We start from the raw sequence: 16607 nt of genomic DNA, 5'->3' as shown, positions 1-16607 counted from the left end.
AGCCCACACTGCAGCCAGGCTCTTTTTCTGGCTGAGAATAAGCATGTTCAGTCTGAGATACACTTCTGTTGGCATAGGCCACAATGTGTCTCTAAGCATTTGGATGTCCATTGTTTTGAGCAACGATTGCGCCCAAACCCACTAGGCTTGCGTCTACTACAATCTCAGTATGTAACTTTAGATTAAAGTAAGCCATTTCAGTTGAATTTTCAATGGCGTGTTTGATTTTCTTGAAACTTCAGTCACATTCAGAGGACCATTGGAAGGGAATAGTCTTCTTGTCAAGTCTCTTAATGGGGACTCACCATGGCAAAGTCACAAATGTATCTGGAGCAATAGCTGGCCATGCCTAAGAAGGATCGCAGCATGGTTCCATCTTGCAGGGGACAGGTGGAGGACAATGCTTATACCTTTTCAGAGTCAGAAGTCATTTCCTCTTCAGAGAAATTATGCCCAAAGAATTTCAGTTTGGTTTTGTGAAACTCACACTTTTCTCCATTTAAAGTGAAACCTGCATCAGCAGGCTGACATCATACTTGTGTAAGAGCTTTGTCATGCTCCTTTCGTGTGGCCCCAAACACTAGTATATCATCACAGTAGTTAAAAGCATGTGTCGCTGGTTGAATTATTCAGCGAATGACATCCTGAAAGATATCTGCAGCTGACGACACACGAAAGCTAAGTCTTTTGTATCTGAGCAAACCAACATTAGTTGAAAAAGTAGTAGTAATAAAGAATCCTTTAATCGAATCAAGACGGGAGAAGACTTTGTCACTATTCAGCTGTGTACTCATGTCCACTATGTGTGGACCTGGACGTCTTTCTCTCTCAATTGCTTTTTTGGTGTAGGAAAGTAGGATCTGCTTTTAGGGCTATCCCCACTTTTTGCTTGACGTAATGCTGTTTCTGAATAGTCTGACTGGGATCCTGCTAATGAGGACCCCAGTCTCTGTGCGTTCTCCCCTAAATTGTTTTGGTAAGAACTTAGGTACATTCCAGATTGGACACTGATGTAATCTTATCAGTCCCTAGTATATGGTACTAAGGTAGAAAGGTCATAAGTACACCAGGGCCCCCCCATGGGCTGAGGCATGTATTATGCCACCCATGGGAGACCACTCAATTTGCAATTAAAGGCCTTCCATTGCAGCCTGTGTAAGCTGGTGCTAGCACCACTTATGAAAGATATAGGTTTCCCTATATCTAAGGTCACTGCACTTAAAACCTATAAGTCATCCCTAAGACAGGCCTTACAATCCTGAAGGCGGGGCGCTTGGTTCTGAATGTGAGGTTACCCCTGCTTGAGGAGGACACCCATATAGCCTATCGAGTCTATTCTCCTTGGTTGTAAGTGAGACAGCCATATAACATATAGAGGAGCACGCGTCATTACACGATGAGCATCTCTAAACTGGCTGTAATGAACCCCATTATGTTTGGTATCAAACATGTTGAAATCATACCCCCACACCTTAAACGGTATGGGAGGTATGATTCCATGCACCGTAAAGCTCCTTTGGGAGGCCCTCTGTGCTCCTGGCACCAGTCTTCCAGACCCGGACAGCAAGCTAGGGCTGCTGCCGGCCAGAGACACGTTTCTGCCCTCCTGCTGTTGAGCCAAGCTTGGGCAGGGGAAGGCTGAGCAATAGGTGTCCTGTCACAATGAGGTGTGACCACCTCCCAGACAGGGTTTAGTGTATTGGGGCAGGGTGGGGCCGCTTGCCAGTGCCACAAAGTCTGCGTGCAGTGCACACTTGATGCCCTCCACGCATTGTCCAGTTCAAACCAGTTCAGGGAGCCATTGGCGCAAAACTGGACAAAGAACAGGGGAGTATCCTCATGCAGCCCCTCCTTAGGAAGGTCCCTAGAATCGTCATGAGACAAGATACCACTTCTTCAACCGTCTGGGCACTCTGGACTTCGCTCTGGCCATCACGGCTGCAACTAGGAAGACTCCTGCTGCTCCTGATCTCGTCATCCAGCTCGTCTGCTGCAGCGTCCGTGCCTGTGCACCATACAGGAACCTTCCATAGCCTGTGGGCATCCAAGACACCTGAAGGAATCTCCCTTTAAGTGAAGGAGTCACTTCCCTGCATCTGCAGGCCCTGCAACTAAGCTGACCGGTCTGCTGATCCTGGGCTGCCACGGACTCCAAAAGGCTCAGCATTACAGGTGGTTGTTCTTCTGATCCCTCAAGAACTGCCCTGTCCTGTCACCAGGCTTGAGGCCAGTATCCCTCGTCGGACTGCAGGAACCAAACCCCTGTGTACTCAGGGTTGCTACAAATGATCCTTGACTTTGCAATGGCTTAGAAGCGGCCTGTGTTTTTCACCTTTGTTTTCAATGGTGTTAGCTGTGGTACCTGAGACAGTTTGTTATATTTCTCTGCCGGCGTGATATTGATCGATGCACCGCTGTCTATAATGAAAGTTGTAGGGCAGCCATTCACCTTTAGCATGATCTTGGGGCATCAGCCAAATGAGTTTGCTCGCTTCACTTGGCGATCTCTCTTTGACTTGTGTTCTTCTTTGCAAGCAGCCAATCCTAAATGTGCATGTCTTTCTGCGGTCAACATCACCATTGCACTTCCATCTTCTTCACTGTCAATTGATGCTGATGATTATGATGCTGAAAAGGCTTCGGAAGATTAATTTGATGACAATCGACTCTGTTTAGTCTCTACTTGCCTCAATTGATGTTGCTGTTTGGTGTGGTGGGCGTGGCTAAAATGGTTCTGGAACTTTCTGATCACCATTTTCTCTTCCCATCCTGATGCACTTAGTTTCTATTTCGCTTTGCAGATTATTATGAAATGGTTTTCTCTCCCACAGCTTTTGCCAATGGTGGCCCCCTGTAAAGCGGAGGAGCATTGCCCCACTGCTATTTAAGCAGTGTACAATAGAAAAAGAAAATGATAATAACAGGGCATTATCAATTTATTTTTCTTCGCGGCACTCGCAGCCAGATGCGGCAGGGCCTGGGTTCTGTGATGTCAAGCAGAGTGAGGAGTGGTTTGTACTCCTATAAGGGCATATTTTGATTTGGGTGCCCTCTGGGGCCAGCCAAACCGTCATGCTCACTTGGCATGTTCTCCATTGGGCTGTGTTGCACAGCCTCGTGCAGAACATATCCAGCCTCCCCAGACACTGCCTGAGCATCCAAACAGGATGCCCAGACAAATCAGGACGATGCTTCTGTAGCGTCCTGATTGGCTTGGAGAGTCTGAAAGCCTGAGTGCTTCCAGTGCTGTGGCAGACCTGAAGAGGACGAAGGTGAGGCGGCAGTGACGATGGAAAAGGTAAGTTTATTTATTTTATTTTTAATCCATTTCCACCCACCCCACCACCCCCGTTCCGAGGCAGCCGCCATTGACCTTTGCATATCTGTCTAATGGCGGGACATTTACTTTTGTATGGAAACAAGAATCCACTTCAGAAACACAATTTCTTTTTCTCCGGAGACATCGTCTTTTGGGCCTACACTTTGTGGTTTTGCTTACTTTTCATGATCAACGCTGATTCTTCTGGGTTGTTCCAACTTCTATACCAGCAGTCTCTCGCTCTGCATGTGCCTCTGCTCTTACAGCCATGAGTATCTTTTCTAGACTGAGTGTCTCTCTCAGCATGCATCATCTGAACAAATCGGAAAGGAAACCATCAATGACTCTGAAAGCATGGCTTCTTCGTCATTAAATTCACTGAACTTGCAGTGCTTGATGAGGGTATCAAGTCTTTCAACAAACTCAACCATCATTTCAACAGCTTGCTGTCTTTCCTGGTTGAAAATGTACCTTTCATAGTCAAAATTCTGCATTGAATTGAACTTTGCTTCCAACATTCCTTGATTTGACGTTACAATAGTTCATCATCTTGTGATATTCTCTATATCACTCCTTTCAATCCATCACCTGAAAGGTTCTTTAAGTACTTGCTGGTCTTTTTGTAATTTACTTTTTCTAGAGCGCCTATGAAGTCATCAAATATTTTGAGCGATGCAGTCCATCTGGCACCAATATTCTGCTTATTGGCAGTGTCAAATGGCGGTGGTGGTTTAAGCAACACAGCAACGTCATAACCTATGTTGGGACTTAACTGACGTTGAGAGTATATGCTGTCCCAATGACGGTTGCTGCTCACTCGGACCTGTGCCTTCTGTAAGCATCAACCATGTGCTTACATCTGGGTCGTCGTGCCCAGGCTGTTGTCGTTCGGAGCTATCTTCTTTCTTGTCAATGAGTAACGTTTTTATCTCTAGCATATGCTTGCCACCACTCTCAAATTTGTGCATCGTACCTGGTTGCCGCTGCCTTTAGTGTTTCTTTGCGCCTAGTCATCTCTGCCTCTAGTGCTTTCTTGTACCTGACTGTCACTGCCTTTGGCGATTCTTTGTTCCTGGTTGTCAATGCCTTTAGCATTTCTGTTTTGTCTGGACAATGGCTCTGTGTTATACTGTGGTACAGTATCTCTTCTTTTGGCCTTACCGGTAGGTTTCTGGCGGTCATTCTGATGGTGCTCCTTTATAGTCCCTTCACCTTCTGTAAGGGCCTTGTAAAAGGTTGTGCGGCATTTTTACTCAACATTTGCCAACTGTAGCCTGCTTCTTGGGGCGCATGTTGCATGCACAAACAGTTTTCTGGACCTTGACAAGCTTTCAAGTAGAGCATTCTTGTTTCTTTGGGGCACAGATCCTCTACTAGTTGCCATTCATCCATCCCATCTCTGGAGCACGCAAACAACTACTCCATACACTGAACCTTGTAATGTATGTCTTTATTCTTTGGCATGCAACTGTTAACTGAATGCACTGTGTTACACACTTTATTGACCACACCCTGACAAACCTAAATACCTACCAACTGATTAAATAACTTTGTAAGGAGTCCACCTAGGACCAAAAGGGTCCTATTGCACATAATCACACAACACTACACACACAAGTGTCTGTATTCACTTTATTTTGATGATGCCAATTCCAGCAGGCCAGCTAATGGTATGTCCGCTTCTACACAACTATGCCAAGCATCTGCCCTCATGTAAGTTTCCCTTCCCAGAAGCTGCAGGCCGTTATCATCCTTGTCATATCTCAACTAAATTTCAGAAATAGCCTTACCTATGACCTGCATCCTCCTCACACAAGTACCACACCAAAGCTCCAAGTGCTTCCTTTGACCCTCATTGACTCTGCATTGCCAGCAGCCCCATCCACAGTGAAGTCCTACTCTTTTAAGTAAAGCTCCAAAGATACATGTTATGAAAATAGGTTTGGACCTGTGAAAACTCAGTTTTTCACTTCGTACATTTTGAACTGCTGCTATTTGACAAGATGTCATAATGGAATCTCACACACCATAAGCTGTGTTTAAATGTGATTATGCACTGCAACTTGTAGTGCCTTTTTCTTTTAATTGTAATGCCAACTACCTATGGATAGTTAGCATAAAGGATTTTGAATAGGTTGAAGGAGACATTCACAGAGAGTGTTTGTACACTGTACATGTTGTGTGTGGAGTATTATAAGCTTATAGTGCATCTGTGGTACTTTACTGTGTGGGGACAGGAATCCATTTTGGAACCCGCGTGTGGATGGTAAACAAGATGGAGAGATGCTGAATGGCAGGGATGTATAGTGTAGATCATTCCTGGGGTTCTTTGAAGGAAGGCAAGCCCCTTTGTTGTACATAGACAGTCCCTGCCACCTTCCTGGTTTATTCTTCCCACAAAGGTGTTACAGCAGATAGAGTTGTACAGTCATTTAGAGGAAGACCTCTCTTTCTTTTATGTCATTGTTTTGGATTTCCTTTTAAGAGACCTCCCAGATTCAACTCACCTTCCTGCTGATACTTGAGATCCTGACCAGTTTGGGTCTAATGAACACAATCTCAATAACTGCCTGGAACTGGCTACAGAGATGGATCTCTGGAATCTGCATTGTTTTTTAAACATTTTATTGTTTTTTATTTAGTGCAGGTATTAACTATTAGGAAACATATTTTCTGCTTTACGTAAGGAGTTACCAAGTCCTTGTTATCTATTGTACCTGCTACTGCCCACTTGTTTCTCTGAGGCCTCCTCCTGGCGCTTGTGTTGCAAGTATGTGGACGGGGCTCAGCATAGTGCTTCTGCTGAAGCCAATGCATTTCTCGACGTGGAAACTTTGAAAACCATCACAGATCCCCTGAGCACGCACAGACTTTGCTATTATTGTAGATGTTTGGTTTCTTGAAACACACATGACCGACGTGGAGCAGATCCTTTTTTTGCCTTTGGTGACACTCGAGACTGCTTCCTCTTTATTTCCCTCTAGTTATGAAACAACATAGCGTTTCTCAAACTCGCAGAAAAAGGTAACTCCAGACTGCCTACACCCATCAGCAGCCCTGCTCCACTGCACAGTAGATGAGGGATCACCACCAGAACCGCCTGGGCTGCAGACATCCCTCAGCTGGCCACATTTACTAACTGGAGACAGAGAATCACCACCAGAACTGCCTGGGCTGCAGACATCTCTCAGCAGCCCACATTTACTAACTGCAGACAGAGGAGCACCACCAGAACCGCCTGGGCTGCAGACACCCCTCAGCTGGCCACATTTACTTACTGGAGACAGAGAATCACCACCAGAACCGCCTGGACTGCAGACATCCCTCAGCAACCAGATTCACTAACCTCTGACAGAGGAGCACCACCAGACCCTCCTGGACTACAGACATCCCTCAGCAGTCCAGCATCAATACCCTAAGACAGAGAATCACCACCAGAACTGCCTGGGTTGCAGACATCCCTCAGCAGCCCACATTTACTATCTGCAGACAGAGGATCATCACCAGAACGTCCTGGGCTGCCGACATCCCTCAGCAGCCAACATTTACTACCTGTAGACCGAGGATCACCACCAGAACTGCTTGGGCTGCAGACATCCCTCAGCAACCAGATTCACTAACCTCTGACAGAGGAGCACCACCAGACCCTCCTGGACTACAGACATCCCTCAGCAGTCCAGCATCAATACCCTAAGACAGAGAATCACCACCAGAACTGCCTGGGTTGCAGACATCCCTCAGCAGCCCACATTTACTATCTGCAGACAGAGGATCATCACCAGAACGTCCTGGGCTGCAGACATCCCTCAGCAGCCAACATTTACTACCTGTAGACCGAGGATCACCACCAGAACTGCTTGGGCTGCAGACATCCCTCAGCAACCAGATTCACTAACCTCTGACAGAGGAGCACCACCAGACCCTCCTGGACTACAGACATCCCTCAGCAGTCCAGCATCAATACCCTAAGACAGAGGAGCACCACCAGACCCGCCTGGGCTGCAGACTTGCCTCCGCAACCAGATTCACTAACCTCTGATAGAGGTGCACCACCAGACCTGCCTGGACTATAGACATCCCTCAGCAGTCCAGCATCAATACCTCAGACAGAGGAGCACCGCCAGACCCGCCTGGACTGCAGACATCCCTCAGCGACCACATTCACTAACCTCAGACAGAGGAGCACCACCAGAACTGCCTGGGCTGCAGACAGCCCTCAGCGACCGGATTCACTAACCTCAGAAAGCAGAGCACCACCAGACCTGCCCGGGCTACAGACATCCATTGGAGGTCCACATTCACTAACCTCAGACAGGGGAGCACCACCAGAACCGCCTGGGCTGCAGACATCCCTCAGCAGTCCAACATACATAACCTAAGACAGAGGAGCACTAACAGGACCGCCTGGGCTGCAGACATCCCTCAGCGGCCAGATTCACTAATCTCTGACAGAGGAGCACCACCAGAACCGCCCGGGCAGCAGACATCCATCAGAGGTCCACATTCACTAACCACAGACAGAGGAGCACCACCAGACCCGCCTGTACTGAAGACATCCCTCCGTAGTCCAGCATCAGTAACCTAAGACAGAGGAGCACCACCAGAACCGCCTGGACTGCAGAAATCTCTCACTGACCAGATTCACTAACCTCAGACAGAGGAGCACCACCAAAACCGCCTGGGATGCAGACATCTCTCAGTAACCAGAGTCACTAACCTCAGACAGCAGAGCACCACCAGACCCGACTGGACTGCAGACATCCCTCTGCAGTCCAGCATCAATAACCTCAGACAGGGGAGCACCACCAGACCCGCCTGGGCTGCAGACTTGCCTCCGCAACCAGATTCACTAACCTCTGATAGAGGTGCACCACCTGACCTGCCTGGACTATAGACATCCCTCAGCGACCAGATTCACAAACCTCAGACAGAGGATCACCACCAGAACTGCCTGGGCAGCCGACATCTCCAACAGCCCACATTTACTAACTGTAGACAGAGGATCACCACCAGAACTGCTTGGGCTGCAGACATCCCTAAGCATCCAGATTCACTAACCTCTAACAGAGGAGCACCACCAGACCCGCCTGGACTACAGACATCCCTCAGCAGTCCAGCATCAATAACCTAAGACAGAGGAGCACCACCAGACCAGCCTGGGCTGCAGACTTCCCTCAGCAACCAGATTCACTACCCTCTGACAGAGGTGCACCACCAGACCTGCCTGGACTACAGACATCCCTCAGCACTCCAGCATCAATACCTCAGACAGAGGAGCACCGCCAGACCCACCTGGACTGCAGACAGCCCTCAGCGACCGGATTCACTAACCTCAGAAAGCAGAGCACCACCAGACCTGCCCGGGTTTCAGACATCCATTGGAGGTCCACATTCACTAACCTCTGACAGAGGATCACCAACAGAACCACCTGGGCTGCAGACATCCATCAGCAGTCCAGCATCAATAACCTAAGGCAGTGGAGCACCATTAGACCCGCCCGGGCTGCAGACATCCATTGGAGGTCCTCATTCACTAACCTCAGACAGGGGAGCACCACCAGAACCGCCTGGGCTGCAGACATCCTTCAACAGTCCAACATCCATAACCTAAGACAGAGGAGCACTACCAGAACCGCCTGGGCTGCAGACATCCCTCAGCGGCCAGATTCACGAATCTTTGACAGAGGAGCACCACCAGAACCGCCCGGGCAGCAGACATCCATCAGAGGTCCACATTCACTAACCACAGACAGAGGAGCACCACCAGACCCGCCTGTACTGAAGACATCCCTCAGTAGTCCAGTATCAATAACCTAAGACAGAGGAGCACCACCAGAACCGCCTGGACTGCAGACATCTCTCAGTGACCAGATTCACTAACCTCAGACAGAGGAGCACCACCAAAACCGCCTGGGCTGCAGACATCCCTCAGTGACCAGATTCACTAACCTCAGACAGTGGAGCACCACCAGGCCCGCCTGGACTGCAGACATCCCTCTGCAGTCCAGCATCAATAACCTCAGACAGAGGAGCACCACCAGACCCGCCTGGACTGCAGACATCCTTAGCGACCAGATTCACTAACCTCAGACAGAGGAGCACCACCAGAACCGCCTGGACTGCAGACATCCCTCAGTGACCAGATTCACTAACCTCAGACAGAGGAGCACCACCAGAACCGCCTGGACTGCAGACATCCCTCAGTGACCAGATTCACTAACCTCTGACAGAGGAGCACCACCAGAACCGCCTGGGCTGCAGGCATCCCTTAGTGGACAGATTTACTAACCTCTGACAGAGGAGCACCACCACACCCGCATGGACTGCAGACGTCCCTCAGCAGTCCAGCATCAATAGCCTAAGACAGAGGAGCACCGCCAGACCCACCTGGACTGCAGACATCCCTAGCAGTCCAGCATCAATAACTTAAGACACTGGAGCACCACCAGAACCGCCTGGACTGCAGATATCCCTCAGCGACAAGATTCACTAACCTCTGACAGAGGAGCACCACCACACCCCCCTGGACCGCAGACATCTCTCAGCATTTCAGCATCAATAACCTCAGACAGAGGAGCACCGCCAGACCCGTCAGCAGTCCGGCATCAGTAACCTAAGACAGAGGAGCACCACCAGAACCACCTGGACTGCAGACATCCCTCAGCGACCAGATTCACTAACCTCAGACAGTTGAGCACCACCAGACAAGCCCGGGCTGCAGACATCCATTGGAGGTCCACATTCACTAACCTCAGACAGGGGAGCACCAGAACCGCCTGGGCTGCAAACATCCCTCAGCAGCCAGATTCACTAACTCCTGACAGAGGAGCACCATCAGAACCACTTTGGGTCCAGACGCACACCACCACACTGCTGACTGGTAGTTACATTCTAGGAGCTGCCTCCTAGAGGGTCAGTAGGGACTCTTGGAAGCAGCTGGTGTGCTTATCCCTCTCTGGTCTTGGGTGCAGTAGGATAGCTCTGGTCCAGTTTGGGATAATACCTCTTCTTGGGGAGGTGTTCAGGTTACCTTCTTGCATTTTCTGAGGATCTTGGTCTCCTGGTATCTCCGCTAAGACTAGCTTGTAGTGCACATGCTAAGGATGACGGACATCTTTTACTGCTCTTAAGAAGGGGTTGTCTGCCTTCGGTGTGGACTTGGAAGGTGTATGTTTTCGACTTGTCTCCTGCAGTGATGGAAGGTGGGACTGTAAGCAAAAAGCCAGTTTTCCAAATTATTGCCCAATTTGAAGACCAATCAGTGAGGTAAGTGACGTAGTACTGAAGGGATTGGGTACAATAAAAGTTTGCTGAATAGGGGAAACGGGTACATGCTCATCATTGGAGTACTTAAGAGATGATGCGGCGAGGAAGAGCCCAGGCTTTTTCACTGTTTACTAGCCCTTTGGTAGGGGCAGATAAGCATGGTCAGCTTGCCTACAATTTACTCAGGGTGTACTATGAAGCATACATTTAGTGGCACTGCATACAATGCAAATGTACATTAATGTAATATAAGGAGTTTGCAGTACTTGGATTGTAGAACAGTAATGGCACTGTTGGGGGAGGTTCACACTGCTGGGGTTGCAGAGCACTGATGCACTTTTGTGGGAGGCTTACACCGCTGGGGCTGTGGAGCCCTGACAGTGCTTTTGGGGAAGAGTCCCACTGCTGGGGTTTCAGAGCACTGATGCCATTGTTGTGGGAGGCTCTCACTGGTGGGGTTGTTGAGCACTGATGCGCTGTTGGGAGAGGCTCTCACTGATGGGGTTGTTGAGCACTGATGCGTTGTTGGGAGACGCTCACACTGCTGGGGTAGCAGAGCACTGATGCACTGTTGGGGAGGCTTTCAGTGTTGGGGTTGCAGAGCACTGTTGCATTGTTGGGAGAGGCTCACACTGCTGGGGTTGCAGAGCCCTGATGCCACTGTTGGGGAGGCTTTCAGTGTTGGGATTGCACAGCACTGATGCACTGTTGGGGAGGATCACACTGCTGGGGTTGCAGAGCACCGATGCCACTGTTGGGGAGGCTTTCAGTGTTGGGATTGCAGAGCACTGATGCCACTGTTGGGGAGGCTTTCAGTGTTGGGGTTGCAGAGCCCTGATGCAATGTTGTGGGAGGCTCACACTGCTGGGGTTGCAGAGCACTGTTGCATTGTTGGGAGAGGCTCAGACCGCTGGGGTTGCAGAGCATTGATGCCACTGTTGGGAGAGGCTCACACTGCTGGGGTTGCAGAGCACTGATGCCACTGTTGGGAGAGGCTCACACTGCTGGGGTTGCAGAGCATTGATGCCACTGTTGGGAGAGGCTCACACTGCTGGGGTTGCAGAGCACTGATGCCACTGTTGGGAGAGGCTCACACTGCTGGGGTTGCAGAGCACTGATGCCACTGTTGGGGAGGCTCACACTGCTGGGGTTGCAGAGCACTGATGCCACTGTTGGGAGAGGCTTTCAGTGTTGGGGTTGCAGAGCCCTGATGCAATGTTGTGGGAGGCTCACACTGCTGGGGTTGCAGAGCACCGATGCCACTGTTGGGAAGGCTTTCAGTGTTGGGATTGTAGAGCACTGAAGTCACTGTTGGGAGAGGCTCACACTGCTGGGGTTGCAGAGCCCTGATGCACTGTTGTGGGAGGCTCACACTGCTGGGGTTGCAGAGCCCTGATGCACTGTTGGGGGAGGCTCACACTGCTGGGGTTGCAGAGCACTGATGCCACTGTTGGGGAGGCTCAGACTTCTGGGGTTGCAGAGCACTGATTCCACTGTTATGGAGGCACTCACTGCTGGGATTGCAGAGCACTGAAGCACTGTTCCGAGAGGCTCACACTGATGGGGTTGCAGAGCATTGATGCCACTGTTGGGAGAGGCTCCCACTGCTGGGGTTGCAGAGCATTGATGCCACTGTTGGGAGAGGCTCCCACTGCTGGGGTTGCAGAGCACTGATGCACTGTTGTGGGAGGCTCACACTGCTGGGGTTGCAGAGCCCTGATGCATTGTTGTGGGAGGCTCACACTGCTGGGGTTGCAGAGCACTGATGCCACTGTTGGGAGAGGCTCACACTGCTGGGGTTGCAGAGCACTGATGCACTGTTGTGGGAGGCTCACACTGCTGGGGTTGCAGAGCACTGTTGCATTCTTGGGAGAGGCTCATATCGCTGGGGTTGCAGAGCATTGATGCCACTGTTGGGAGAGGCTCACACTGCTGGGGTTGCAGAGCCCTGATACCACTGTTAGGGAGGCTTTCAGTGTTGGGGTTGCAGAGCACTGATGCATTGTTGTGGTAGGCTCACATTGCTGGGGTTTTAGAGCACTGATGCCACTGTTGGGAGAGGCTCCCACTGCTGGGGTTGCAGAGCATTGATGCCACTGTTGGGAGAGGCTCCCACTGCTGGGGTTGCAGAGCACTGATGCACTGTTGTGGGAGGCTCACACTGCTGGGGTTGCAGAGCCCTGATGCATTGTTGTGGGAGGCTCACACTGCTGGGGTTGCAGAGCACTGATGCCACTGTTGGGAGAGGCTCACACTGCTGGGGTTGCAGAGCACTGATGCACTGTTGTGGGAGGCTCACACTGCTGGGGTTGCAGAGCACTGTTGCATTGTTGGGAGAGGCTCAGACCGCTGGGGTTGCAGAGCACTGATGCCACTGTTCTGAGAGGCTCACACTACTGGGGTTGCAGAGCACTGATGCCACTGTTGGGAGAGGCTCACACGGTATACAGTCAAAATATTGAGCTTTTAATATCGAGTTACATTAATATCGAGTAAAAAATATAGAATGGACACAATATCGAATGGACAGAATATAGACTACAAAAATATCGAATAGAATCGCATAAATATCGAATTAATTAATATAGAATGGACAAAATATCGAATGGACAGAATATAGACAACAAAAATATAGAATGACAGAATATAGACAACAAAAATATCAAATTTGAGGTAAGTTAATATTAATTTTTTAAAGTATTTTTTATGTTAGTATATGTGTGAAAAGTGTATATTTATTTTATAATTTATTTTAATTAATTTTATAGTATTTTTTTTGCGTAATATAATTCTGTAGCGGGTTGTGGGTTTATAGGCGAATAGGGTGGGAAGTAATTTAATTATAATTAATTAAATATGTTAATTTATTTATTGGTATTTATTTAGAATTCATTGTTAATTGACAATTAATTGGTAATTAATTAAAATATAATTGATAATATTTTAATAAATTGATTAATTGATAATTATGTTAATTTTAATAATGTATTTTCTGTAGCGGGTTGTGGGTTTATAGGGGAATAGGGTGGGAAGTAATTTAATTATAAATAATTAAATATGTTAATTTATTTATTTGTATTTATTTAGAATTAATAGTTAATTGATAATTATTCGGTAATTAATTAACATTTAATTGTTAAGTATTTTAATTAATTGATTAATTGATAATTATGTTAATTCTATTCATGTATTTTCTGTAGCAGGTTGTGGGTTTATAGGGAAATGGGTGGGAAGTAATTTAAATATAATTATTTAAATGTTTAAATGTATTTATTGGTATTTCTTTTGAATTAATGTATATTTAAAATTGTAATTATTAATTAATTAAAATATAATTGGTGAATCATTTTAATTGATTGATTAATTGATAATTATGTAAATTGTCTTAATGTATTTTATGTAGCGGGTTGTGGGTTTATAGGGGAATAGGGTGGGAAGTAATTTAAATATAATTATTTAAATGTTTAAATGTATTTATTGGTATTTATATTGAATTAATTGATATTTAAATTTTTAATTGTTAATTAATTAAAGTATAATTTGTAATTCATTTTAATGAATTGATTAATTGATAATTATGTATATTGTATAATTGTATTTTCTGTAGCGGGTTGTGGGTTTATAGGGGAATAGGGTGGGAAGTAATTTAATTATAATTAATTACATTATTAAATTTATTTTTTTGTATTTATTTGTAATTAATTGGTTAATTGATATACAAAGCTCAAAAAGGAGAAACGGTGAGACGACTCGTCCACCACCACCCTTAAGTGCCTTATATCAGAGAGTAAACTGTATCAGAAGGATAGTGAATTCCCAGTGTGGAAAAAAGGAACCCTCAGGCACCCACACATGGTAGGTAGCCGTGTTTCTTCATCGGGTTCCTGTAGTTAGTATGTGTAAGGGTATAATAATCCAAACAGGTGCAGATTAAAAAGGGTGTAGACCACTCCCTCGACCAACACTTTTAATAGAGGGGTGATTCGAACCCAATTAAAAACAGTGTGAATGGGGGGCGTGGCCAAGATGGCGTCGGAGTAGGACGCACTTTCGAACCTCTCCGGCGCCGCTTCTACAAAGCAGCGTATAGCGGGGTCCCGAGAGCGCTGCTCGGCGCTCTGCGAATTGTGGTGACTGGCGGAGTGCTCCGGTGCCGCCGAGGAGGAGTTTTGGAGCCTGCGGCGCCTCTGGGGGTCGATCCAAGTTGCGGCCTGTGACGCCGCGTCCTCGCGTACTAGAGGACCCGGCCTCTCCTTGAGCGACGTCTCGCCCCTGGCGGGCCCGGCTGCTGCTGACGACCCCGGCGTGGGTCAGACGAGGAGCGAGGCACGTCCCTGCGGGGAGCTGCGGGGAGGAGCGCATCGGCGGACCCAGCGAGGCGGGCTCACAGACAGCGGCCCTGACCCCGACGGAGGCGGACAGGCCGGGGCGCCTTTGCTACCCCCGCCACCGGAGCACAGCGGAAGGTACACCGGAACGGCGGTGTGGCGCGAGGTACTGGCGGAGACGCGCAGGGCACCGCGGCTAAGTGGGACCTGAGCCGAGGGCGGATCGAGAGCGGCGCCTGCGAAACAGGGGCGCTTCCTCTACGTTGCTTGGTCCTGCCCGAAGGAGCATTCCACCTGCACCAGCGGCTGGGACAATTAACTACCTGAGGTGGGAGACCCACCGTGCAGACTGGCGCCGCCATCTTGATGTACCCCTGTTTGGCGCTCGCCCTCGCTGTGCTGCTAGCTGGAGACGCTCACCGCGTTCTCCTCGGACCTGCGCCCGGCTGACCGCTGACCCTGTGCTGCTGCCCCTTGCACCCTGAGGTAGAAGAGGGGACGCAGCTGGAAGACGCGGAGGCCGGATGGTGGCGAGCTGCATTCACTGACCACCAGGAGGGGGTCTCTTCCCGCAACGGCCCGCATGGTCCTGTGAGCGCTGGAGGTGGGTGCCCAACCCGGGCACCGGAGTGCAGTAAACGCCCCGAGAGGGGGAGGCCGCCTTGCCGACTGAGCACGCCTGCTTGAACCCGGGACAAGGTGAACTACGCCGCCGACAGGAGGCCCGACGCTGTGAATCCCTTGCCGGTGACTGGTCCTCCCGACCGCGTCTGCCTAGAGTTTGGTGGAAGGAGGGTGACGGAGTTCACGGCCATGTCCAACTCACAGCGCAGAGGAGGGAATAAGGGGAAGGAGGGGGCCTCCAAACCGTCGCAGCAGCCTGCGTCGCCGGGAGCCAGTGGTTCCTCTAAACAGTCGGATGATGAAGCTCCGGCGACCAAGGCTTTCATGAAGGAACTCTTCGCTACCATCAAAGAGGATATTACCGAACTCCGTACACAGCTGGCCTCGGACCTCAGGGAGGTGCGGAGGGATGTCGATGGGATCGGCGAGAGGGTGGCGACGCTGGAGGACCATGACCTTAGCATGGCGAATGATGTGCACCAACTCCAGCAGGACATCCTACGTCTCACGGAGCAGAATCTGAGCTTACAAACCCACACAGAGGACTTGGAAAACCGCTCCAGAAGGAACAACATACGTATTAAGGCGGTACCGTGGGATGGTGAAGCGGGGGACCTGCGTGGGTACGTCCTGGCCTTGTTCCTTCAGATCCTAGAGGATGAAGAAGTGCGGGAAATCCTGATGGACAGAGTGCACAGAGTGGGGCTACCCAGGAGAAATGGGGGCCCACCGCCGGACATCCTTGTCTGTGTACATGACTTTCAGATGAAGGAGAGGATATTGAGGAAGGCTAGAACCATCTCCTCATTACAATTCAGGGGCCACCACCCCCAGCTGTACCAGGATCTAGCGGCGACAACCTTACAGAAACGGAGGGATTTCCGACCTGTGACCGCCTTCCTCCGGGAGCGCGGGGTGTCCTACTCATGGGGTCACCCTTTCCGGATCGTCTTTCGGTGGGAGAATAGATTGAGGCAGATCAACTCCTTACAGGTGGCGAAGGAGCTGCTGGGCATCGAAGAGACGACACCATCGCAGGAGGCACGTGGCTCGCCATTCCGTAGGCGGCG

At 49.4% G+C, this 16607-nt stretch overlaps 1 protein-coding gene across 1 annotated transcript in view; it reads left to right on the top strand.

Annotated features, from left to right (window-relative positions):
* Nucleotides 1-7406: 7406 nt before the first annotated feature.
* Nucleotides 7407-16607, top strand: part of LOC147712569 (FYVE, RhoGEF and PH domain-containing protein 2-like) — a 497527-nt gene continuing 488326 nt past the window's right edge. The window contains exon 1 of the mRNA XM_086923272.1: nucleotides 7407-10585. Coding sequence (XP_086779398.1) covers nucleotides 10515-10585 — 71 coding nt within the window. The 5' untranslated portion in view covers nucleotides 7407-10514. The remainder of the gene's footprint in view (nucleotides 10586-16607) is intronic.

The sequence above is a fragment of the Lissotriton vulgaris genome, chromosome 5 (assembly GCF_964263255.1).
Source record: "Lissotriton vulgaris chromosome 5, aLisVul1.2, whole genome shotgun sequence".
In the NCBI taxonomy this organism is placed as follows: domain Eukaryota; kingdom Metazoa; phylum Chordata; class Amphibia; order Caudata; family Salamandridae; genus Lissotriton; species Lissotriton vulgaris.
Note: the sequence above shows the minus strand (reverse complement) of the source record. Positions and strands in the feature narration are given on the sequence as shown.